The sequence below is a fragment of the Parambassis ranga genome, chromosome 8 (assembly GCF_900634625.1).
Source record: "Parambassis ranga chromosome 8, fParRan2.1, whole genome shotgun sequence".
Lineage (NCBI taxonomy): Eukaryota > Metazoa > Chordata > Actinopteri > Ambassidae > Parambassis > Parambassis ranga.
Genome location: NC_041029.1, coordinates 15,502,914 through 15,529,103, shown reverse-complemented (window position 1 = coordinate 15,529,103; position 26,190 = coordinate 15,502,914). Strand labels below are relative to the sequence as shown.

The following is a 26,190-nucleotide window of genomic DNA, read 5'->3' as shown; positions in this document are numbered from 1 at the left end:
GGGGTCACATCGCACACCTCCTCAGGGGGTCCTGATTTTTTACCCATATTTCAGTCTGCTCCTCATTTGTCTCTCATCGATATGGGCGAGGGTTTCAGTGTGTCTACAGTCAGAATCATCCCTGATCTCCTAACACTAGAACCTCTCCTCATCCTCCTCCTTCTCCTCCTCCTCCCCCCTCCATGTCATTGTCCGCTCCTCCTCCCTTTTTTTGTGTTTCACACGTCCGACTCAATGCTGGAGAGTTTCTCGTACACATGGCCATTGCTTCCATTGAAGGGGCGTGGGGGTCCGACCCCCAGCATGGAGCCGTGGTGGTTCATCCCACCAAGGCTGAGCTCTTTTGGGAACCGGGGTGCCACGTTGGACATCACCCCGGCTGTGGCGGACGCCGGCAGATACGACGTCGTGCTCATTGGGCTCCTGAAGTCACTTCGGCTGTTTTTGGCAACTTGTTGCTGCTGCTGTTGCTTTTTCATGTAATATTGTTTGGCTCCGTGCATCAGACACTGGTCATCACCAAAGGTGGGTATAAAGGGGTTTTGGTTTACCCGGTCCGGGTAAAGAGATTTGGATAAAGAGAATGCTCCCCCGCCTCCTCCTTCCATCAAAGACCTGTCCCTGTCTCTCATGTCTCTCTCTCCGATGGAGCGGCGGTGGAGGCCTTCACCGCCTCTGAACAGGCCGAACGGCGAGCCCGGTCCTTTCCGACTCTCGCCTCCATAGAACAGCGGGTCCCTGTCTCTTTCCCTGTCCCTCTCGGAGCCCCCGTGACGCTCAAATATGTGTGCGAAGGGACTGGTGCCTTCCATATAGCGTTCTTTTTCCTTCAAGCTAACACTCCTGGGTGGGGGCAGCATTCCTGCCATACCTGCACCACCCATCCCTCCACCTCCTCCTAAACCTCCCATCAAACTCCCCATCCCGCCTGTCTCCTCTTTCTGAAGGTCCACAAATGCGTCATAGGAATGTTGCCGCCTAAGTGGCTTGCCGAACCCGCCGCTCTTTCTCCTCCCTTGGGCCTGAGATTGAGACTGAGGGCCTCCACCCATAACTCCTCCTCCTCCTCCCCCACCTCCCCCCATCTGTTCCAAGAGGTGGTTGTTGTCCTCACTGATGTCGTAGAGGTTTCCTGTCTTTTTACATCCTTCGCAGCGCATGCAAGTCGCAGAGCTAGGACGGCTGTTTCCTCCACCTCCTGAGGATCCACAGCCCATACCACCACCATACCCTCCTCCTCCATGCATGGACATCTGCTTGCCCCCTCCTCCCCCGCTAGCCCGACAGTTCCTGCACTCCCACTCTCCTCCTGCCAACCCAGATCCTCCCCCACTTTTTGAATCTGACTTTTTGGGTTTGCTCTTTAGAAAGTCATCCACTGGTACCAGGGAGGTGCAGGTCCCCACGCCGCCGTCTCTACCCCCAGGACCTTCTGTTAAGTCCACATGCTCCCACTGAGGGACGCCCTCTTTGGGCCGAAACTGGTCTAAATAAAAATCCCTAACACTCTCCTTTTCTCTGAAAAGATAAGAGTTCCCATCGTTGTTTCCTCCTCCACCACCTCTCTTGCGCTCAGTGGGCAGCAGTGGTGGGGAGGCGGAGCGGTGACCATGGTAGTGATGGTGGCTGATGTGGTAGGGTTTCCTACGGTAGCCCAGCTCAATCTCGTCCAGCTCCCGTCTGGACTTGGCAGAGGCTGGCCTCTTTTTCAGACTATCACGGTATTGTTTGCGCTTCTTGGCGTTACCCTCCAGGTTTCCATAAGTTACTGTGTGTGTGGAAATATCTGAGACATCAGAGCGTATGTTCCCGTCGTCCTCTCCTCTCCCTCCACAGTAACTATGTCCAGGGATATAGGTGGAGCTGGAGGCACCTCCCTTGAAGGAGAACTTCCCGTACAAATCGGGCAGGCCTCCCTTGAAGCCCTGGCCCGATGGAGGAGTCTGCCCAGACAGGAGGTCGAATTTGCTCATGTTCCTGTGGGTCAGGGCCGAGCAGGGCTGGGTGGTGAAAATAGGAGCCACGCCTCCACCCAGACTATCGCAGTCAAACATGCCGCCTTCCAGAGAACTCGCACTGCCCAAACTGTGGGGCCTGTTGGGAGGAGGTCCGCTGAGCCCAAGTTGGGATCCGTGGTGATGCATGTAGTGATCCTGATACAAATTACTGTCCTTGAGGTGGAGATTGCTAAACGTCCTCTCCACCTCGCTGATGTAGTCACTAAACATGTTGTCGTCTGGTAGGTAAGGTGGCTTGCAGTCCGAGTGGCCAGCCAAGCTTCGCCGGTGCTCAGAGATGTCGTACACAGAAGAATCTCGGCGGATGAAGTCCAGGGCGCTGTGCGGCGAGCCGTTTACCCCTGACAGGGAGGCCATGTTCTTGGCGGTGCGTAACAGGCGCATGATGTTGGAATGGGTGTTGTTCATGGTGGCTGATGGGGAGTTCAGTGCTGAGCTGCTCTTCTCCTCAATCTGCACCCCGTGGATGCAGCTGTAGATGCCCTGTGTGGAGAGAGAGAGAGAGAGATATGTAAAGACATGTCAGATGTTTACTCTGTGAAGAGGTGGAAGATTCAACGTCCGTATATCTGGGGTGCAGCTCCTGTTCCCTCCACCTGTTCTCATTGTGCCTCTAAAGCTACTCCATCGACTGTGTGTCTGCACGTAACATGGCTGCTAATCAGATTTGAAGCTGTTGCTGTGATACCTCTGAAAGATTCTTTGAAACAATCTGGCCACAGTCATTTCTATTCACATTCACACCAGATAATTAACTACAATCACAGTGGGCCAACAGCAATCTGGCAACTGTTACATTACGTGGGCACGCCGAGTGGACAAAAAGCTGCTGTTCAATGCAAAGTAGTTTGTTAAATGTCAAGGATTTGATGCACTGCAGTATTCCTGCTCCTGCATGCAAGAACGCTTAGATGGCACATAAACATTCATCCTGATCTGCCTGATCAAAGAGCAGCATGGCTCCACACATCCGCCGTGGAGAACGGTGCAGCAGAATCAGAGGTGTGCCTCTGCTGTCATTTCGTTCTGTTGCTCTTAGTACCTATGAAGCTGCTTCTTGATATGTGTCCACAGGATCCATCATGTCTATCATCTGTGTGAGACACCTGTAATTCTGGTAGCACTGAGGTTCAAGACATAAGCTGTCAGGCTCATTTGCATCATTTTTTGAGCACCGCCTGATGCTGATGATCTTAGATTCTGAAACTGCAAGGTTTACTTCTATCAAACTGTACATCGGTCCGGTCTCTGTGGATTCCTTATTGCTGAAGCATTCGGGTTTGAAGTGATACTTGATTTTAGAGCTACATTTTTCAAGAAAATTTCCAAAACAGCCATGTTTTTATGGCTCTATTATAACAATTTCTATACACATATTTATTTAGATCTACCTACATAGATCTTTACATTCCTTCACACTGCTTCCTCTTTTGAACACAAGCTCACACGCCAATGGTGCAACCACTTAGGGTTGAGAGAACCTCGTGAGCAGTGTATAAGCACCTGAACCACAGCTGTCCTGTTAATCTGGTTGGTAATCCAGGATTTAATCCTCCAATCAGACCCTGACATCTGTCTCTGTTTAGTGAAAAGGTCATCAAACATGCAAACCATGGAAGTGGTGTGAAACACCTCTGTAAAACCACACAGAGGGGCAAAAAGTGCAACAGCGCTACTACAAACAGGCTGTGAGATCTTTGGCAGGTGGGGTCTGATCAGAACAATAACACAGGTACAAACGAAAAGAAAACAGTGATGACAAATTATATAAACAGGCAGATGGAATACAAGGCATACACAGATAAACACTGGAAGATGGTTGGAAGTGACAAAAAGGTGGGCACGTTGTCTTCCTACACTTCAACATCGCCGTCCAAGCCCTGAGTCATGTTGTATTTATGTTAACCTCTCTTTGTTTTAGCCACTGTCAAGCTTTACATACTTGGCTGTTAACAGACTGTGAAATTAAAAGAAGTAATAACATTATCTATAAAACCAGAATGAGGGATGAAGCCATTCTGCTGCAATGCAGGCGCTGTCCATGTTGCTAATTAATTACCATCAAACGAGCAAAGAGGGAGAGGAGAGCTGAGGGTCAACTAGCCGTTAAAAGGAGGAGGAGGAGGAGTCATAGCTTAGCAGCAGGGAAGGTTTGACAGCAGTGAGACCTCTGACCTCTTGGCAGAGCGTTGACCTCAGCAGGATGGGAGGTCAGCTGATCTTTGCTCTTTAACGGCACCCGGCAGCCTCCCCTTTGTTTCCAAATCCATCCACAGAAAAACTGAGTACAATCATTGCTGCGGAATTGATCCGATCCTTTACCGTCCCCATCTGTCATGGCTGGTTTGCTCTCCGCTGTGCATCCATTTTTATCTGAATATTGTATTGTACATCACCGAATGCAAATGGAGCAGTTTATCTTTCTGTCACTGTGCAGCTCCTCACTGTGGCCTTTCTCTCTCTCTCTCTAAACGGGAGGGAACTGAGCCGCGGCCGGCGGCGTGGAGGGGTGGAGAAACTGAGGTGTTTAATAACTGCCGGAGGATATTGTTCAGCTGAATTCTAATCACATTGATCAAAGGTATTGACTAGCGTGGTCCTCTGGGTTTTTACAGCACCTTTGCTTATATCAATCATCCAGCATCGAGCCACACAATCCTCTCTGAATCTTCCTACTGTTTGCTCACTTGCACTGTCTTCACCTCACAGCGATGCATATACAACACGTCCAGTCCAGAAGACTTTTAACCTTCATAAAGAGCAGCAGGAGGAAAGGTAACTCAATCCATTCTCTAATGTGACGTCGTTCTAACGAAGAGACTCCAAATCTTTGCTCCTGTTTACCGCCAACAGGAAGGAAGCTGCAGATCCGCCTGCTCTGGCCTAATAGTTCCTGCATACCTAAAGAGAAGGTTCCTCTGAGGGGCAGCATAGAGGACAAGCAAGCCTTACTGGCTCATTAGGCTGTGAATCAAGTTGAGAGATATTGATTTTCTTACATCACCATTTGAGCTTGAAGGATCCTACAAAGCAACTGAAAAATAAAAGTGACAACGGAACCGTTTCTGTAGACGAGTTCCTGCAGTGATAAAACACCAAATGTACTGAACTGTGGCCGTCTCCATTACTGTCTGTACGAAGCTGTGAGAAGTCAAAGTGACAGAAAGCTCTGCAGGAAATGTTACTACTTCAGAGGTTCCAGACGGTCATCTCAACTGTCAAAAGGTAAAAGTTGCAGAGTGCTTCAGGCTTTCAGACTTCTTTGTTCATGATTCCTTCCAGTCTGACAAGATCCACAGTTCCAGACTCACTGAATCCTCCTCACAGCATCATACTGCCACCACCATGTTTGACTGTATGAAGCGTGTTCTTTGGGTTCTACGCCTCTCCTTTCTGTCTCCACATGAAGACGACATCTCTGTGAGCACAGAGCTCTAGTTTAGCTTCATCTGATCAATGACTTCCAGACTCTGTGCTCTGTCTCCAGGTGGTCTCTAGCAGACTCCAGTCTGGTTTGGAGGTGTCTTGTCTGCAGTCCATTCCTGTGCAGGACTCTAGTGACGGTCTTCTCTGACTCTTCAGGTCCAGACCTGGTTCAATCCTTCACTAGTGTCTCTGCAGCTCTTCAGACTCATCTCTCACTGGTTTTCTTTCTAGAACCTTCCACATGTCCCTCTTCCTGTCTCTGACAGTCTGATTCTGTTGGACTCTCTGTGAACTTCTCACAGCAGCTCTTCAGACTTGGAGCTAAACTTATTTCTTTCACTTTGGTCATGATGCTTTCACAGATGTTACTGCTTATTCTGTGTGCTTGCTGCAAGACACCAATCCTCACTTTTAAGTACAAATCAAATGTTTACAGGATCGCTCAGTTAAAGCACAAACTACATAGTATCAATAACTATCAGCTGTATACAGAGCACTGACCGCACTGCAGGCTTCATGTTAAAGCTGCCTGTGTGTGCTGTCAGTACAGTATACATGTGGCGCTACATGCAGATGAATGTGAGGGCTGTGAAAAGCAGAGCGATTTAACCTCTAATACATTTACTGTTCTGAAGTCATTAGAGGATTTTTAAATCAATATAATTAATTAGTTTCAGCGTCGCAGGTGGGACCTGCAGCAGCAGCAGCAGCAGCAGCAGCAGGTAGCCAGGGATGGAGGGAGACGCTCACAAAGCGACCGAGGGAGGGAACTCTAACTGTCCATGACGCCATGTGACTCACGCCAACCGTGACAGATGTCTCATTTTTTACAGTGCCCAGCTTAAATGTTAATTGCGGCAATAACAATAAGGTTTTATTGGATTATGCTGTGAAATTAAAAAAAACAGAATCAATCTGAGTGAAAGAAAAAAAAGAAAATAAGAAGAGGAAGAAATGTCCGCGGCTGCACAGTAAATGAGCAGGGAGACAATATGGCGCGGCGGCCGAGGACTGTGTGGAGATAATTAACAGTAATTTCCACTGTTGTCGTTTCACAGTTCCCCTGCTTCTGTGCTACGTATGCAAATGAGCGCGCTCAATGAAAATTTCCCCCTGAATATTTTATCATCAATATCAGCTGGCCGTATTCGTGGACACACAGCGTTCATTTATTTTGCCACATTGCAGCAAAGACAGAGATAATTTCTGCAAATGAGAGCAATCAGGGAGAATGTTCCACAAAGCCTAATTGGACTGTAATCCAGTTTCCATACAAATTCTAATGATGCAATAATCAAAAACAGCCTGTGTTTGGAAACCAGAAGTCAAGCGACATTTTAGCAACAAGTATTTTACACACAGACATAAACAAAGCAGCAACGACGTGACAGAGCAATCAAAGTTGCCCAGCGGAGCGTATTATTAGAGCGGGGAAACTTTTTTTTTTCCCTTTCCCCTCTTCTTGGCACAAGCAGCCGCGGCGGCGGTGGCGGCGTCACCACAGCATATCAAATGAAAAGGCAGAGAGCAGCGTGCAGCTTCTTCTGCTGTAAATTAGCCACGTGGTTCGTAGCCTGCAGCGTTCACCTTCAGAGGCGCACAGTGAATTACACCGGAGCCATGTCAAAACAATTGGAATGCAAATCAAATACCTCGGGGGTGACTTTGCTCTCCTGGGATCTAGTAATCTACCCTGGCCTGATTTTTTTTTTTTTTTTGAGTGAAATATTGATTTCGGCTCAACATTTTGTAAATATTTACCTCAAAGGCCTGAGCTTCACAAGGAGAAAGAGAGAGAGAGGCTCACATAGCTGTGGATGTTTTTGCATCAAAGCCCACAAAGGTTGAGTCAATACAGGCATGAATTAGCTCATAATGAAGGTGGATCAACATATTATGTTCATTAAAAACATACATAAATGCCAGATTGCTACGTCACAGAACGTCCGATCATCATGGCTCAAATATTTCCAGATTTCAGACAATGTCCTCTAAAGAAATGATGCATTATTTCAGCTTAGTATGTGCATGTGTTGTCACATGGAAAGATGGCAGATCTTGATAGCCTGGACTGTCTTGAATAAAATAAGGTACAGAATGAGTGGCTGCCACTTACAATGACGGAGATTAGAGTCTGAAAGTAAAGGGAGTTAAATCAGGTTGAAAATTGCCTGTAGTGTAATTAATGAACTCAACATTTTACAAAAAAAAAAGATAATAAAAGATGAAATAAAGATCAGCCGAGGCATTAAAACTAATTTTTTGTGCTAAAACAAACTCTTTCAGCATCATTAACACCTTTTTTTTTTACAGGCAAATGTGTCTCATTTGGTTACCATGGTGATGAGTCCCACCCTAAACAACACATATACCATTGCACTTTATAGATATGACCACAGGTGGGCGCCACATGTGCGCACGCCGGTCGTTTTAACGGCCTGGACGTATGGATGATAAGTGTCTCTCACCCTGCTGATGGAGAAGACGAAGCCCGGTTTGCCGGAGCAGACGCCCATAAAGCAGAAGCGCAGCTGCCAGTAGAACCAGTGCTCGCAGATGAAGGTGATGAGCGACAGCGCCATGGCGGCACCCAGCATGTAGAAGACGCCAGCCATGTTGTCCACGTCCAGCTGGCTGGACATCACCTCGTTCTTCTCGTGGTGGCAGATTCCAGTCAGCCAGAGGGACTCCAGCTCCTCCATCTCACCTGGATGCAGGAGACACAGAAGGAGAGGAGATGAGAGGAAGGACGAAGAGGGGAAGGAGGGAGGGAGGGAGGAAAACAGATGGGAGGAGAGGCGAGGTGAGGCGGCGAGGAGAAGAAATGAGACCGAGGATGATGACAATGTGGAGAAGTTTTTATGATTCAGACGGGAATTGAAATAAAAAAATGAATGTAAAATATTAAGAGAGGAGGGATATGATGTAATAACAGGACGGAGGACACGAGGGATGGAGAGAGTGATGCAAGAGAAGAAGAAGAGGGGGAAGATGGCGGGTGGGGGAGGAGGAAGGAGGGTCAGAAGTGAAAGCACAGCTCTGAATCTTTCGCGGCGACACACACACACACAGATGCTTACATCAATCTTATGTGCAGTGTTTTCTGTAAATAATTGTGTCTGTAGGTGTCGGCTGTGTGTCTGATGCCGGTCCCCGAGCTTCTGCTCTCTTTAGTGGGTCACCTTCTGTTTCATCACAAGCTGTTCTCTATCAAAGCCGACTGTGGCGGGACAGGCGTTGGGTTAATTAATCATACATTCAGCCTCTGTCTCGAAACGTCAGCACGACTCCGGCAAAACCGCAGCTCGGCCCTCCGAACGAGGATCTGAGCAGCATACAAACTCAGACGCAGCATCTAATCATGTCTGATACGCTCATTAACAGGAGCTGCGGCCATTTTGATGTTTCAGCGGCGCGGACAGGCGCTTAATGGGACAACCCGATGTCATTTTTCTAAAGTTCTGTGTAAGAAATCAACTTTAAAAGTGGATCTTTCTGTGATTGTTTTGGTTGTTATGGGACATTGAAGCACACACAGGTTTGATTAGAACCCTACACTGTAAAAAGTGGAGGTTAATTAATGTTACAGCATCAGATCTCTGACTGTAATCCATCGCACACCTGCTCACGTCTGAAGTCAAAGGAAAATACTCCATTTCTGTGCTTGGAAAGTCACAAAATGTCACCATTAGTCAAGTTAAAGTTTACAACAACACACACACACACACACACGCTGTGGGATATTATTTACACCATGAAGCTCCAGACTACATCTGTGACTCAACAATCAAATGTCAGCCTGGCTCCATGAAGAGTTCATGAAGTCATCACGCTGCAGCTCATTTATTTCCAAAAGAAGTTCAGTGTGTTGTTGAGACATTAACTTCATTAATCATCCACAACATGAAGACATCATCGATCAGCATCTAACGACCGAATGACACTGTGAACTTTTTCACTTCAGCATTTATGTGTTTTTCAATTTTTATTTTGACGTCTGTGTGACAGGTCTGACCTCTAACATCATCATTATTTTAGTGATGTTTGATCTTCACGTAGCTTAAAATGTGGATTTTACAGAATGTTCTATACTACTATACTACTTTTACACACGCCCGCACGCACACACACACAAACACACACCTAATTCTAACCACTACTAAAAAAGTGAGGACACACAAAAATGTCCTCACTTCAGTGGTTTAACATAAAACACAAAGTGGTTCTTACAAAGAGGGTGCACACACACACACACACACACACCAGTGTGCTAACATAATCTAACATCTATCATGGATGAAGCTTCTGTGACGTCACTCGTAGGTCCCTGTGGTGGACTCAGCGTCAGCACCTGCCTAAACTCCAACTACAGGCAAAGAAGCAGCAAGTTCTGCACTGTAAACATGTCTGCAGTAAAGGTGGCCATTTTAACATGGGAGTCTATGGGGATGGAGTGTTTTCATCATAAGCAGCTCCTCCTGCCTCCTGTTGCCTCCCCTTCTTGTTCAGTTTCTAATCTTTTACCACCTTAAAGTCTTTGTAACTTTGAGACGTGGTGTTTTAAAGGACAAAAGGTCACCAGACTCAGACGAACTCCGACCAGTTGATCAGAAATGCATCAGAATTGCAGTTTCAGGACAGCTGTGATATATTTTTTGCTCAGGCTTTGCGTCAAACTACCCCGACTCCCTTCCAGCGCCTCGTAGCAGGCCACCGGGCGCTCCGCGTGAGTCGGAGCTGCTTTCTAGGCCACCAGGAGGGGAGTGCATGGTGAGGCGTGGCAAAGTCACATTGAAATCCTGAGAGGGGGCGAGACGGGGCCGGAGCTCGGTTCCTGTAGTAACATAGTTACTGCACGACGACCCACATTCACACACACACACAGTGGACACACACTGATCAATAAGTAAGAAACAATGCACACTTCTACTGTATGTAGGCTGATAAAAATAATCAGATTACACACACACACACACACACACCGCATACACAAACAGGCACTCTCATTTTCAGAGGGCTGACCCATATTCACATGTGCACACACACACACACACACACTCACAAAGTGTCAAAATACACCAGGAGCGATGTTGGCACCCCTATCTGGGACGCAGTATAGTGGGCCCCGGAGGGCCCTTGGTTCAGGATGCTCACAACATGCTGGACGGTGCCCAAATAAACTCACTACAACACACACACACACACACACACACACACTGAACCTCCATTACATTTCCCATTCTAAATTGAGCTGTATATCAGAACAGGACATTGTGAAATTAGAACGTTACAGTCGATAAAGTCGGCGAGCAGCCGTTGTCTGTGACGTTTTGACTTGTTTATGACGAGGACTTTTTTCGCTCCAAAACCATAAAGCACGCAGCACGCAGGTTAGGAACGGACGTCTGGGACGCATTTCATTTCATTTCCCGGCCGTTCAGAGACTCATTAATGCTGAAGCTGGAGCTGGAATGAAGTGTGTTTCAAACGAATAAAACCCGGAGAGGTTGGACAGGCTCCCATTAAAGGCGAGCAGCATCGTAAAGCACAGAGGAGCTACGTCTCAACTCGTATTCAGTTTTACCCCTGCTCTCTGTACAGGATGCACAGTGTGAGGGAGACGGAGGTGTCAACGAGACACACACAACAATCACAGAGAACAGAGAAACATTTTTAGCACAAATTCTGTGATTTACTACTACTACTACTACTACTCACTATACTTTGATGGTACACTGCATTGCCAAAAGTATGTGGACAACCAGCCTCTTGTCCCGGGAGGACTTCATCACTTGGCATCTCTCACACCAACTAACTTCCAAATCTTTTTTGCACATCCATCCGTCTCCTCTTTGGCCTTCCTCTTCATCCTTCTACCAATATAACCACTATCCCTCCTCTGCACATGTCCAACCCATCTCAATCTGGGCTCTTTCTCCTGTGGAGACCGAGGAGCATGAGGAAGGAATGGCTGCCAGTGGACGCCACGTCATGTGATTTCCACCAAATAAAGACTCTCATAGTCGAGTTTGTTGTTTTGTTTTGTAGCACGAAAAGAGGGAAACAAAGGGCTAAGGGTAAGGAGGCACACCGGGTCGTACTGTCACAACAACCAGTCTGTCATCGTGCATGTTGACACGCTGCCTCCTGCAGAAATGATTGATAACTGGGTCATTGCCAGTAGGTTTGTTTAGGATTTTCACACCACAAAGACGGCTACAAGGCAAAATCTGAATATTAGTTTTCCCTGTGTGTGGGTCTAAGGATCCATTTCTGAGTACTTCACACAATCAGGACAGCTGTTCTGTGCGTGCTCGTGTGCCGCCTCAGCCGAGGAAGCGGCTCGATCGCTCACCGTCTCCAAACAGCTGCAGGATGGCCAGGTCCACGTGTCTCTTCCACAGCGACTCCTTCTGGATGGCGATGCCGTAGCCTGTGGTGGCGAAGATGTAGCCGCTGCCGATGGTCACCAGCTTGCACCCCTCGTCCCTGCCGGCCATGTAGTTCAGGACGGCGGCGTCGTAAATAAAAGCATCTAGTTTGCTAAAGAACAAAGACAAAAAAATTAGAGAAAGATAGGTTACAATTAATTAGCACTTAGGAGTCAGACATCACCGCTACAACATTCCAATTAACCTGCTAAATAGCACTAAGCTGCTGATAAGTGTAATAGACTTCCACTCGGTTTGCCAAAGGCTGGAGCTGGCACACAGACTGCAGAAACAGCAGAGGGGGAGTGAAAGTATTACTGGAGTTACTCAGCGCCAATATGTTTGTGCGAAGTCAGATACAAACAAGGGACTCATTTTTTTTTCAGATTTTCTATCACAATACACAGAGTGGCTGCAGTGTAGTGTCCATACGGTCAGGGTGAAGGTGACCTGTGCTCTGTGATCTTATAAATAAAGATTCATCAAACTATTTCACTCAAAACATCACACATCACGTCCTGAAAGTACACAAAGAGAACCCAGACAAACTATTCATACTTGTGTGTTTGTTTATTCAGAAAAATAAGTAAATATTCAAAATCTGTGATGTTTATCCACTTTGATGAATCTTTTTTTAACCAGTGCCATCACAGGTTTAGCACTTAAAGGTCGGGTAGGAGATTTCATTCTGATGCACTTTTTGTTAAATTAGTGTAACTTCTCTTTACAGTCCGATAGCAACCGATTAGTTCGGCAGTTTCTCATTAAAACGAAGAATATGAATCATCTAAATAAAACACTAAAAACATCAGCCAATCCTCCGGGTGGACCCTGCGCGGAGTATTGGCTGGTTGTCACTCTCTTCCTGCTCTGCGCGCTCCAGAGAGGTACGTGCATGATGGCCGAAGTCACAGACCGCAGCTCGTCTTCAGGTGATGCGCGTCCATGTGATTGGGAGGCGTGGCTTCGGGGTGAGCTCCGAGAGAACGGAGCGTGTGTTTACTTTCCAAATCTGGCTGAGTCTCACTGAGTTTTCAAAATCTCCTACCCTACCTTTAGGTTTTTAAGATTTTCACTTGTGTTTTAGATGCTCTTGTTATATTTGGTTCCACCGAGCTGCAAACCTCCAGACTCAGAAATGAAGCTAACGCCACGAATCAATACATGCGGTTCCTTAAATGACCACTGGAGGCGGCAAAAGTGAGTCAATCCCCACAGACCTCCATGTTAAAATGTCTAAGTGTACAGCTGAGATACACATCCTGAGGCAACATTTATTTTAGTCTATTTGCATTCATAATCATTGTATGAGGGTGAATTTTAACGTTTTATAACAAATTTTCTTTGTAACTGTTCAGATTTTTTTGCCATTTATTAACCAGCAAACCACATTTTTTTCCTGAAATTTTGAAGCAAAGACATCTACCACAAATACATTCTGTCAATAAGGGACATTACACACATGAATGTGATGATGTTTATGTCCAGTCTGGTGTGAAAATGCTTTATTTTCTCAGTCCTTACCCGGCCTTGAGACTCTGCAGGGCTTCGTTGACGTTTCTCTGATGGAACTTGGTCATGTAGGAGTGCATTTCTGGATAGTTGTTGCGGATGTTCCTCTCTGTGCTGCCGTTGGGGACGGTGCCAAAACGAAACGGAGGCGAGAAGTCGTTGGGACTCTGGAACTGAAGTCAAAGTACAGAGAGAGAGAGAGAGAGAGGCATGTAGAACAAATCACAGGAGCAGATGAGAGAGCGGCACAGCTTCAAACAGAAAACCTTCCGCCTTACCTTTTTGTCAGAGAGACCAGACACCTGGTCCACGTATTCCTCCTGGATCATGAAAGCAGCCAGGTTGGCAGTGTAGGAGGCCAAGAAGATGACAGCGAAGAAGGCCCACACCGACACCATGATCTTACTGGTAGTCCCTTTGGGGTTCTGCACCGGCACAGAGTTGTTAAAGACCAGACCCCACAGCAGCCAGATGGCCTTACCGATGGTGAAGGACGGACCGTGAGGTTCTGAAAGACAGGGGCACGCTCGAGGGTTAAAAAAAAAAAACAATGCAGCGAATCAGGAAGAGTGCATGATGGGACAGCTGGAACCACAAGAGGAGTGAACGCCTCCTGTTTCAGTTTCTGGCAGCAAACCCGACACGTCCTCATGAGAGCTACGTTCATCTGTGCTGAGTGGCAGAACTCACGTCACACAGACACAGGAAACGAGGAATAAGTGTCTCCAGCGTTAGCAATAATAAAATGTCATTCCACAGACAGGGAGCTGGGTCAGCTCTTTGGAAAAATCAGCATGACACTTTTACACAACCCGATGTGTTTTTAAAAATGTGTTTTTTTCTTTCTCCAAGAAAAAATATCTGTCCAATATTTTTATAAACACGCTAACCTTTACAGAGCGGAGACCGGAAAAGAAATGTGACATGTAATGTATTGGAGCGAGCTGAAGCAGCTCACTGGTTCTGTTCGGCAGAACGATGCAAAGCAAACTCTTTATTGTTTACTGCGTCATATTGACTGGGCTTGGCTGCAAATTTACAGGTTTAGCAGCATTATATAGACTAGCACACATTCAGTCCTGCTTAGTTGACACACCTCATCTCTGTGTCACACATAAGACGTACTGTACTCTTATTTGGATTATAGTGACACTTATACTCTTATACTCTGTACTTAACTGCATTTAATGTAACTTGATACCTCTGGCACAAGAATTTCCTTCGGGATTAAAAGTTTTATCTTATCTTATCTTAAGACTCTGGACTGATAGTTGTAACCTTATGTACTCCTCCATCTTCATATTTTCATGTAAATAATTTTATATATTGTTTATAAATCTTAGTAGTATGCTGAGTGCATCTATCTATCTATCTATCTATCTATCTATCTATCTATCTATCTATCTATCTATCTATCTATCTATCTATCTATCTATCTATCTATCTATCTATCTATCTAATTCAATAAACATACATATCTGATTTGTTTTTTGTTTTGTTTTAACCATTTGAGAGCTACATCTACCCACTGCATTTCTTAAAACAAACTTTTCTCCTGCAAAATATGTTTAATTTATTTTCATCGGATTCGTTATAAGTCGACAAACATTTCTGTGAATTTACATCATTTCATTATCATCTTTTTTTGTGTGTTTTTCACTCTAACTTGATGCTTTGTACAACAAATGTGGAGGAACATTCGCCAGACAAAACATCACCGTGAGAGAACACATTCAAAATCTCCCCAACACTTCTTATGTGAGAGATACAATCACACATGTGAGTACATGGAATATATTCTGACAGCACGCCGGTGCGTTTTGTTGTAATCAGCAGGTGGTTGATAATATCTGTGTGGGTGTGTGTGTGAGAGCGTGTGGGTGTGTATTGTTGTATGAAGCTTTTGTTTGTGGACGCGTCGCCCGCTTCCTGCCAAAAACTCTCCCCCTCTCTCTCTCTCTCTGTGAAGTCTGCTGGAAAAGTTGGTGCTGCAGGTTTTTACGCTGCTGCCGCGGTCAGGCCATTGATGCACTGATACATCAAATCCTCTGACTCCAAACTTCGATCTGCACTCTTCATGATACCCACAGCGCTACGAGCTGATAAAACAAGGAGGCACACAGAAGAGAACAGCGCTTCAGGGAGGAGTGCATGTTCTCCAGAAGATGATGAAGGATGAGAGGAATGAAAAAAACATAACCATTGTCTATATATAGCCACATCAGAGACGGAGTTGTGGGAGACATTGATTTTCCCCCCCCCTCATCTTTTCAGTTGGCAAAGATCTAAGACAAAATGAGCCCGATGCTGTCAGAGCTGACATGTGATTTTTAGGAAATATGGAAATGAATGCAAATGACTGGTCCGGTGTGTGAGGTAAGCAGCAGCAGCAGCAGCAGCTTTGTTGAAACCTAGCGGAAATGATTAAAACACAGTAGAGGAGGAAGAGGAGGAGGAGGAGGAGGAGGAGAATGAAGTCATTGGGTCAGTGAGGACAGATGGTCTACATGTGGAGGCGGCACGCAGTGTCTGTGTTTGTGCAACCTGTACAGCACCATCCACATCTGCATTATTACAGACAGAACGCTGCCTGCAGAGCAGATCTGTATCAGCACTCCGCTTTGGAGCATTACTCATCCAACACTCTGGAGGACTAAATCACCCTCTGCCATGTTCTTCGCATCATTTGGATACTTCACCAGCAAAAATGCTGCATTTCATGTGTTCGTCTTCTGTCACAATTTTGGACGCACAAACTGTTTTTATTACTTTGTCAAAATGATTATACTGCTCTGTTCAACTAGCTACTAAATGTCTTCCTGTCCGGATACACAAATTACAGCTAGCTAGCTGCCTTATGGCCTTTCTACACTGTGCGATTTTTAGCGATCTTATAATGACACACTACATGACGTGAATCTAATAAACTTTGGTACGACGTCAAGTTTGATGCGTTGCAGACTGCATGATGACCATTCACTGAATCGCAGGCGATCGCAGGTTACGTCGTACGACAACATGTGAGCAGGAGAAAGACGTGGATGCGGACTGACAGGTCGTAGCATCTGTCACACTGTAAGACAGTCATCCTAAATTTCTGACACCGCTAGAATTTTATCTCAGCTTGTCTTTGGTCGCAAGACGCCGACAACAGCTGTCGTGGAACCTGCCTCACAGTGCGACGTAAGAGCCACGACCAAAGATATCTCCGCGATTCTCCTACGATGCTCGTCTTTCGTCTGCGACAGCCCGAAATCACACAGTGTAAACCGAGCATAAGAGAAATCAGGTTGGCTACTACACACATTATTGGACAGGATTCATTAGTTACGCATTAGTTAGCATGTTAGCGGGTGATGCTAAATAGCTACCCAGCTCACTATCGTATGCAGTGATAACACTAGCAAGCTTAGCTAACTGGCATGTTTTACCTTGGTGACGTAGTTTAACTTCCCCTTCTTTCACACCAACTAACTTCTAAATATCCACATCCATCCGTCTCTTCTTTGGCCTTCCTCTTCATCCTTCTACCAATATTACCACTATCCCTCCTCTGCACATGTCCAACCCATCTCAATCTGGGCTCTTTGACTTTGTCCCGTTGATGCGCTCGTTCCCGATCCTGTCCATACTCATCACTCCTGAAGAGAACCTCAGCATCTTAATGTCAAGTTAATCTTACACCTCACATTGCACCATTAGCTAATCGTGTAATTTGCCAAGGGCAAGCATGCTACGCTAGCAGCCACACATCAAGTCGATGTGTTCGTATGACTTAGACTACATTGGTGGCTAGCGATTGTTCTGTATTAGCAGGGATGCTAGGTCAGCAGGTGTGATTTTTGAACTTAAGATGCTTTAAGCTGCAGAGTCAACTTTTCTTTTTCTCCAACTCAGTAAGTGTGATGTCTCCACAACATTTGGAAATTGCAAGGTCAGAGTTTGAGTCACACAAAACTGAGCTTTTCGAGTTTGTTGTGCATTTGCAATGAAAAAGTCATGCTGCACATCAGCTTTTTCAATATTTATCCAACAAGGTGATCTGGTGTGCACGAACCGAGCTGCATTATGAATGATTTGTGTTGCCGGTTTGCAGCTATGACTTGAAACTGAGCCTTATGCGATTTTATGGGTTTCTTTACTTTGTGAAAACTTTGAGCACATGTTGCAGAGGTAGTGATCAGACCTGAGCATGCCCTCCCATCTGCTGCAGTCTGAGCCAGAGCGAGACAAATGAGGACGGCAGCACAGCCAGGAGACAAAGAGCCTGCAATTATTTACATCTACATCCTCAAATGGCTCGTCCCCCAACAGCTACACTGTCAGCGACTGTGTGTGTGTGTTAAGTCGAGGCCTCTCACCTTTGCCGTCAGCCAGACAGCGGTTGTAGCCCACAGGGCTGAAGTACTCGAATACAAACACAGCCACTGCTGACACCAGCAGCAGCATCACGAACATCATCACCCACACATCTGCGCTGAAGGGCTCTGGAGGGCGAGAGAGGGAAGAGAGGAGAGGGACACGAGGGGGAGAGTGTGGACGGGCGGAGATAAGGAAACAAGAGAAAGAGAGAAAGAGGGAGAAAGGGTTGTAAAGAGGGAGGGAGAGGAAGGAAGAGGGAAAAACAGCGAGGGCGGCAGAGAGAAAGAGAAAATGAAGCGAGAAAGAGGAGAGGGCAAGATAGATATGCAAATGTGGTGCGCCAGATTGAGAAGAGGAAGGAAGCATCAGAGAAATGGAGGAGGAGTGGGAAATATAAGAGGGCAGAGAGACAGGGAGCAAAAAGAGAGAGAAAATCAACAGTTAGCCACATTATCATACACTCCAGTAAACTCACTGCGCTAATGCATCCGCTGGAAGTCAACCTAAACTGCCTGCATAAAGATCCGCCAACACTGTAAGGCTATGTTCAGACTGCAGGTCTTAATGCTCAATTCGGATTTTTCGGTGAAATCCGTTTTTTTTTTTGGTGTTTACAAAATAATATGCGACTGTTACCACTCTCCTGTGTGAACGGACTGCGGCCCTGAAGTGACACGAAGGACACGACGTCACAATCACACAATCGTGTCCGATCGTAGCCGACATAATTACAACCAAATAATATTGAGAAGAACGCTGAGAAGGAAGAGAGCAGTAGCTGCAGGAGTGGTGGGATAGTGATGTGACTTCATTCATAACATTCATCATTCATAATTTCATAATGACGAGAACCTTTGAATATGTCTGCGAGCATCTTTCTGTATCACTTTCACGGCAAGACAGTCGACATCTCCCTCATCTGTGAGCGAGCGCGTTGGAGTCGGGCTCTTCTTCCTGGCAACAGGTGGTTGTTGCTAACAACACCGCTCGTCTGCCCGCTCCTGTGTCGCAGAATTGTGACGTCTGTCGCCTTTCACTGACGCAAAAGTCGGATATATGCCGCATAGCCGTTCAGACTGAGATCGCATTGCAAAAAATCGGATACGTATCTGTTTGCAGTCCTCCAAACTAGGTGGCGCCTCGTAATATACAGAGTCCGTTCACGCCGCGGTAGGACCTCGTGTGCGCATGCGTCATGCAGTTTTTTGTCCCGTATTGAGCCCCGTGAACTGGAAGTAGCTCACTAACCGGAAGTAGCATGTCACTAACCGGAAGTAGCATGTCGCTAGCCGGATTCGCTCGCCACATTTGCGTTCACACCTGAGCCACATTTGAGCCAATTTGAGCCAAGTTGGATTGAAATCAAACTGGATACAGCTGGATTTGAGGTGTTCACACTCAGAAAAAAACACATCTGGATTGATCTGGATGTGGCCGAATCCTGCTTAAGCCACATTTTTTCCCCAGTCTGAACGTAGCCTTAGAGTGGCCCTAAAGCCCGGAGCTGACTCTACAAGAGAAAATCCATCAATAAACATCCACTGAGGGGCTTTTGAATCTTTTATGTGTTCTTAAAGTTAGGCTGCAGAACGTCTGTCTTCATGGCAGCAGGTACTTAAACACTGCTGATGTGCACCTCTAGTTAATGATTAGTGGCTGTCAGGTTGTTGTGTGTGGAGGCTGATTGTCGTCTTTGTCCTGAACTGAAACCAAAGCAGTGTTGTCCAGTGTGGCCAGAGCTAGCAGCTAGCCCTCTCCTCCTGGAAGCAATGGCCAGGAACAGATACGCAGCATTTATTTTACATTTGTAGCAACATCTGTTAAGTGATCATGTCAGGATTCATCACCTTCCTCTGACCCATCTCTGCTATTTCCTCCCCTCCTCACCTAAAAAGGCCGAAGGCGAAACTGTGCCGTTACTCCGAGAGACCATGACGCTGATGCCCGTCTCGATGAAGGGGACGGAGAAGTCGATGACCTCCGACCTCTCCTCGTTGATGGTCAATGAGCCGACAGCCATGTGTGCGTTCTTTGTCACCACCTGAGCATGAAAGAGGAAACAAACAAGAGAGGCGAACATCCGTCATTCATCCATCAACTGCAAAGTAATGAACACCGAGCGCTTTAAAAGCAGAATCGATCCTGAAACGTCTCCCTGAGGGGGAGAGTGTCAAGCTAGAAAAACACCTTTAAAAACGAGAATTCATACAGAAGAATAGTTTAAAGCATAAAAATAGCTGCTGGTTTATTTTCAGGCTCTAAATGTGACATTTATCCATCTGAGTGTTTCAGTTTGAGATGAAACATACAACGAATAACTCCTCTGACCAGAAAATGGCAGACCTTGTTGTGACCCTCAACACCCAGAATGCAGTGGGACTATTAAGTTTGATCTGTGGTTTGTCCACCAGAGGATGTCATCTGAAGAGAAATCTTTGGTTTTAGTCTAAAATCAGACAATTCTGCCAAGAAGACGTTATGGTCAAAACATATTTTACTAAATATGAGGCAGAGAAATGCATGAAAACTGCAATAAAGATGGAGTAGAGACAGGAGGCCAACATACTTTCCACACACACACACTGCTCTCGGACTGGACACTCGTGATGCTCACCAGGGGACCCAGAGGAAGGAGGGAGGAAGACAGAAAGAGGCGGAGGAAGAAAGTGGGTTACCACAGTGGGTCATGGCTGCTGGAAATAGCCGCCCCAATGCCTTCCTCTACCTGCTGCCCCTCCCCTCAGTACCTCCGCACAGGTGGTATATTTAGCCCCAGATCCTCACCCAGCCCTACAGCGCGGGGGTAAAGTGGGACGAGACTGTCTCCCTGAGTTAATAAGGAGTGTGTGACTGTGTGAGTCCAAGCTCCAGCGCTAGTGTGTGTGTGTGTGTGTGTGTGTGCGCACATATGAGTCATAAAGGGAGATGAGACTTTGTTTGTTACCTGTGAAGTGGACCTTTTCAGGCAGGGAGAATATTACACATCTACTTCTACACATCATGTGTGTGTGTGCAACTTTTCAATCTTGTTTATTCTGTCAGGATATAAGTACGGATAGTGTGTGTGTGTGTGTATGTGTGTGTGTGTGTGCGATCATCTCCCTGGGGAAGAGTCCATCCAGCAGTGTACTCACCCTCTCTCTCTCTCTCTCTCTCTCTCTCTCTTGCTCGCTCGCTCTTTCCATCTCCCTCCTACGACTTGTTCTCTGCGTGTTATGAAAGTGACCCATGTGGGTGTTATTGAGAATGAGCGAGCGAGGATGTGTTTACATGTCTTGGCCGGTGTGTGTGTGTGTGTTAGTGTCTTTATCTGCTCTCATGTAATCAAGTGAATTAGTTTTAATATTTTAGATTAGCAGTATTAGGGGTCAGTGTAGCCCCTGAAATCTGACACCAAACCGGGTTAGGACGCAGTGGAGGCCTCTTCCGAGGAGTCATTGATTTTTTTTTCTTTTTCTTTTTGATCTTTTGTCTTCTGCAAATTGTGTAAAAGCTTTCGGTGAGTGTTCAAGACTGTGTTGAGTCACGTCCTGGAGAGTGTGTGTGTGTGTGTGTGTGTGTGTGTGTGTGTGTGTGTGTGTGTCAGGATCAGTCAAGATCTCGGTCCATTAAGCGTGTGAGATATACTGTAGTTCTGGCTGTGTTCCAGCTGGAGAAGGACACAGGTCGGTTTTGTTAGATACAGCAGAACTATGTGTGAAACTAATTGACCTTACGAGTGTGTGTGTGTGTGTGTGTGTGTGTGCACGTATAGAAACATGCATGCACTCTCTTGTTTGCGTGATCATTCATGCATAAGTGTCCCCCGCCTGTAATGGCCGCTCATCTGTGGAGGTGAGAAGGAAGACGGCACATTACGGCGCTTTTAGCCGGGGTGATGGAGTTTATTACAAGTTAGCGCGCTGCCCACTAAAGACACCAGCAGGACGACTATAATGGCTTTACATAAGATGTTAAATGGGTCACTTTAATGTAAAGTGAACGGCAAAAAGTTTTTCAAGTGGATGCATAATCTGTGATTCCTGAAGGTTATTTCAAACTTCTGACTCACTGCAGACCTCCAGTGCCTCCAACCTCGTGACCTTTAGGGTACTATTGATCTGTTTCTTTCATTAACAAATACACAGCAGAAGAAGTGCAGCTCGCTCTCATAGATTGAAGTATGAGAACTGACAACGACCTTACCTTGGGACCAATGTCGATTAGAGAATGTTTAGAGCCCAAAGTGAACTCCAACAGCTGACAGCACCCTGAGGTGAGGCGCTTAACCCATCTGACATGAGAGGCTGTCGGGCAGAAAGGTTGACCCGGAAAGGAAAGCTCATAATTCAAGGTATGAAAATGCATTTCAGCGAGGAAATGAAGCCGAGAGGCAGCGCGGATATAAGCTAAATATAGAAGAGTTCAAAAAAAGGTTGAGCAGCTCTCCTTTGAGTGGTTCTTCACCTTCGCAGCAAATCAAGCTCTCAGTGAGCAAACGTTACTACAAAGTCAGACAGTGTAGTTCCGTTAATGGCCACTTGAGGGTGGCAGCAAAAATGAGTCAATTCTGTAAACATGTTTACAGCCAGGTGACATTACGGACACTCTCTGTGTGTGTGTCCATGTCTACTCTGAGTGTATGTTGGTTGTATGTTAAAACACACTCCCGCACAGCGGTAAGATTAAGATTAAGAAACCTTTATTAGTCCCACAATGGGGAAATTGCATAAAAGCGGACGCAGTTTGCCGAAACCCGGGATCGAACCAGGGACCTTTAGATAGTAATGTGAAGATATTTTTACAGAAGAAAACCATTAAAAACTAAAACTAAAGTTCTGAAAGTTGGGCAAGATCTATGCTTTTTAAGAGCAGATGACATTTTTAAAGTGCGACCGTGTCTCTACAAAAAGTAGATGGGATGATGCAGTACAGCAGCGTGGAAGAGACAAGGAGGGTTGGGAAGACATTACTGGTAATGCCAGGCTCAACAGCTGACTTTTGCTGCCATTGTTTAATATGTACCGTGCACTCAAATATTCAACAAATATTCCGCGGGCCGCATTGAAGACACAAGCGGGCCGGGTCTGGCCCGGGGGCCGTACTTTGCCCAGGTCTGCTTTAAAGGATGTGTTGTCATTTGGTTAGCATCTACGCTACAATTTAGCAACTTAGTAGCTGGTTTTTGCCAATAAAACGAAAACACCCACAGTGACAACAGCTACATGCTAGTTAGCACCTCAGCAAGCCTACATCACGCCAAGGTTTAGGGGTAAGGGGTAACACATCTAACATATTTTATAAACCCCAACAATGAAAGTGGAAGTGTGTGTATACTATTTCCTGTGTGTGTCATTATCTACAGGATTATCTCTGTGGAGTCTGACCTCAGATACATTTCTCCTTTGACATGATGCCAAATGCGCCGATGTCTTCCTGCAAAGCGTCTTAACTGCACATTTTAAAACAGCAGTAACATCAATAAAGGGGTTGCAAAGTGTGAAGTAGGGGCAATTTCCATTTGCAAGTTCTGCCAACAAATCACAAACGAGGCTGTTGTATAATTTATACCATAAAAAAAAACAAGCAAATGAGTGACAGAGACACTCATACATCCTCTGCTCACCTCTCCCACCATGCCGTTCCAGGTTCCATTGATCTTTTTGCCATGTTTTCCATTAGTGACCAGGTAGAGGTCGTAGGTAAATTTGACCGTCTTGGCGATCTTCTTCAGGATGTCGATGCAGAAACCTTTACAGCAGCGCTTGATGTAGATCCCTGACTCCTTTGTCTGATTGCTGCACAGATAGACAGATAGATAATTATTAATAATGAAAAAAAAATGTCCATCTGAATTGGCTAAATGTGACTCTTGGCCCTGTCGCTCTCATACAGATGAAGTGTGAAACGATTCTACCTCCGGCTCTGTTAAGCTGCCGTGGTTAATTAACATCATTTTACAGGAAGAATTTAGGCTTTAGTTCTTTCTGTGGTCAGTTCTGCAGTGCAGTAGGTGTGAGCTTCTGTAGCGACGATGGATTTTTACCCTGATTCAAATACTTATTCACTGGAAATTTGTGGTGCATCTTGTGTATCCGAGATTTGATCCTCACACTGCTTTGATCTGTTTCCGACAGGGTACAGTGTTCCTCATGCACGTCCCACTGAGCGGATCCACGTCCTCCACAATGACGAACGGAGCCTCCTCCAATGTCACTATGGACAGGTGGTCATCCTCCCTGTTTGCTGGCCCCCCATATAGTTCATAGCGAGGCCACACATGGTACTTCATGGATAGGGAACCGTTCTCCCACTTACCCACCTGCAGAGGCACACACACAAAAAACAGACACCCAGACTGCATTAAAAAAACACTATTTAATGGAGTCTGGAGGTAACAAAAGAAACAGGTAAATAAATAATACAAGGTGATAAAAAAGGATAAAACAAATGACACATCTTTGCTGCAAAGAGTATCACAATATATCCTGATATATTGGATCATAAGACACTGATATAATTCATCACCAGACGTTTGCCAATACACAGCCTTTAAACAGCTCTACTCTTGCAAATCACTTTGAAATATAATTGTACTTTACTATGACAAAAACTGTAACTGAATCCGAGTCAGTTTCAAAATAAAAGATCCTGATATCACAACTATCACGACGCATCGGGTCATAACCCCTGTATCACGATATACAGTATCACAACTATCACGACACATCGGGTCAAAGCTAGGGATGTCCCAATCCGATCACATGATCGGAAATCGGGCCCGATTACGTGATTTCAGACTCGATCGGAATCGGACATTACCTCCCGATCAGGACTCGGATATATACTTATTAGGGCTGTCAAAGTTAACGCCGCCACGGCACACACACACACACAGGCCTGTCGCGATAAACAATAAATCAATTAATTGCACGATAACTTTAAATGGGCTCGATAAGTTTTTCGGCCGCGTTAAATTACATTTGCATGCTGGTTTGTTTTCCTCTCTTTCTCTCTCTCTCCCTCTCGCTGCCAAAGAGGCTGGATGACAAAAGGTGTCACTCGGTGCGTTGTAGCGTATAAAGTGTGCAAAGTCCGGCCGTCAGATTTAATATGGCCCGCGGCTTCTGTCTTAAAATGTGTCAAACCAACAGGTAGTTCTTATTTTTTGAACTCATTGTGTGACTTTTACAGGATGTTCTGAGCATACCACGGTCAGCTCGCTGTCTGCGTCGCCACGGTGCGTCACAGCGCTGCAGGGCTTGGACGTTACAGCAACACAGAGCTCTGAAGCTGCACAACACTGGTTCGACACTTGGACCCAATTCACCACGAGACTAAACATGCTCATGAATACAACGTGCCATCACAGAGAGTCCGCGTTGTACGAGTGCCTTCTCTTCTCTCTCTGCCTTCTCACTGGCGGCACTCGCTGCAGCGCCACCTAGTCTAGTCCTCTTGCCCAGTCCTCTTGTGCCATCTCTGCTATTTTATGTGTTTCTGTCTACATGGTGGCGTTTTTAAAATTCGTTGATGCGCATACACACACCAAACGCGTGCGCACACAAACACACATGCAGACACATGTGCACACATACAGGTGAGCCTACTCCCAGCAGCAGGTAGAGTGCGTGTTGTTTGGCTCTGTTGCTCATGACGTGCTAGTTGGTTTGACTTAACTCCATTGACTATGCTCAGATAAGCCATGGTAATAGGCCTACCACTACTCATAATAATAATATTAATATCATTAATAATAACAATAATAATAATAATAGTGTTGATGATTGGGGGCCTTTCCAGTGTTAAAAGTTTTTTAGAAATTGAAGTTTATTGATCTTTAAAGGGTGTACTTGCATTATATGTCGTTATCATTATGTTAGTTGACAATATTATCGCTTATTGCAATAATTTCTCTTGGCAATTAATCGCCAATCGTTATCGTGACAGGCCTACACACGCACACACACACACACAGGTTTTGCCGCAATGAGTGCCTTTATAGAAAGTATCGGATCGGGACTCGGTATCGGCAGATACTCAAAATCAAATGACTCAGACTCGGACTCGAGGGCAAAAAAACCTGATCGGGACATCCCTAGTCAAAGCCCCCTGTATCACGATATACAGTATCACAACTATCACGACGCATCGGGTCAAAGCCCCCTGTATCACGATATACAGTATCACAACTATCACGACGCATCGGGTCATAGCCCCTGTATCACGATATACAGTATCACAACTATCACGACACATCGGGTCATAATCCCTGTATCACGATATACAGTATATCATCAGATTATCACTCTATCACACATCATTCTTCTCAACACTCTGTCCTAGTCTACTCAGGGGAAACAAGAGCAAATGACAGATTTTCCAAGCCAAACCTTTTTTCCTCTGATACAGGCAAACATTAATTCCTTTGTTCAGATTGCAGAAACATCTGTGATTGTTTT

General features: G+C 45.8%; 1 protein-coding gene across 1 annotated transcript in view; it reads right to left on the bottom strand.

Moving 5' to 3' along the window:
• Positions 1-218: 218 nt before the first annotated feature.
• The window catches only part of grin2ba (glutamate receptor, ionotropic, N-methyl D-aspartate 2B, genome duplicate a), a 46,432-nt gene continuing 20,460 nt past the window's right edge, over positions 219-26,190 (bottom strand). The window contains exons 5-15 of the mRNA XM_028411696.1: positions 23,842-24,050; positions 23,355-23,526; positions 19,637-19,790; positions 17,749-17,874; positions 13,666-13,895; positions 13,400-13,560; positions 11,800-11,987; positions 7,913-8,151; positions 893-2,501; positions 463-862; positions 219-411 (exon numbers count right to left, since the gene is read on the bottom strand). Of these exons, the coding sequence (XP_028267497.1) occupies positions 219-411; positions 463-862; positions 893-2,501; positions 7,913-8,151; positions 11,800-11,987; positions 13,400-13,560; positions 13,666-13,895; positions 17,749-17,874; positions 19,637-19,790; positions 23,355-23,526; positions 23,842-24,050 (3,681 nt within the window). The remainder of the gene's footprint in view (positions 412-462; positions 863-892; positions 2,502-7,912; positions 8,152-11,799; positions 11,988-13,399; positions 13,561-13,665; positions 13,896-17,748; positions 17,875-19,636; positions 19,791-23,354; positions 23,527-23,841; positions 24,051-26,190) is intronic.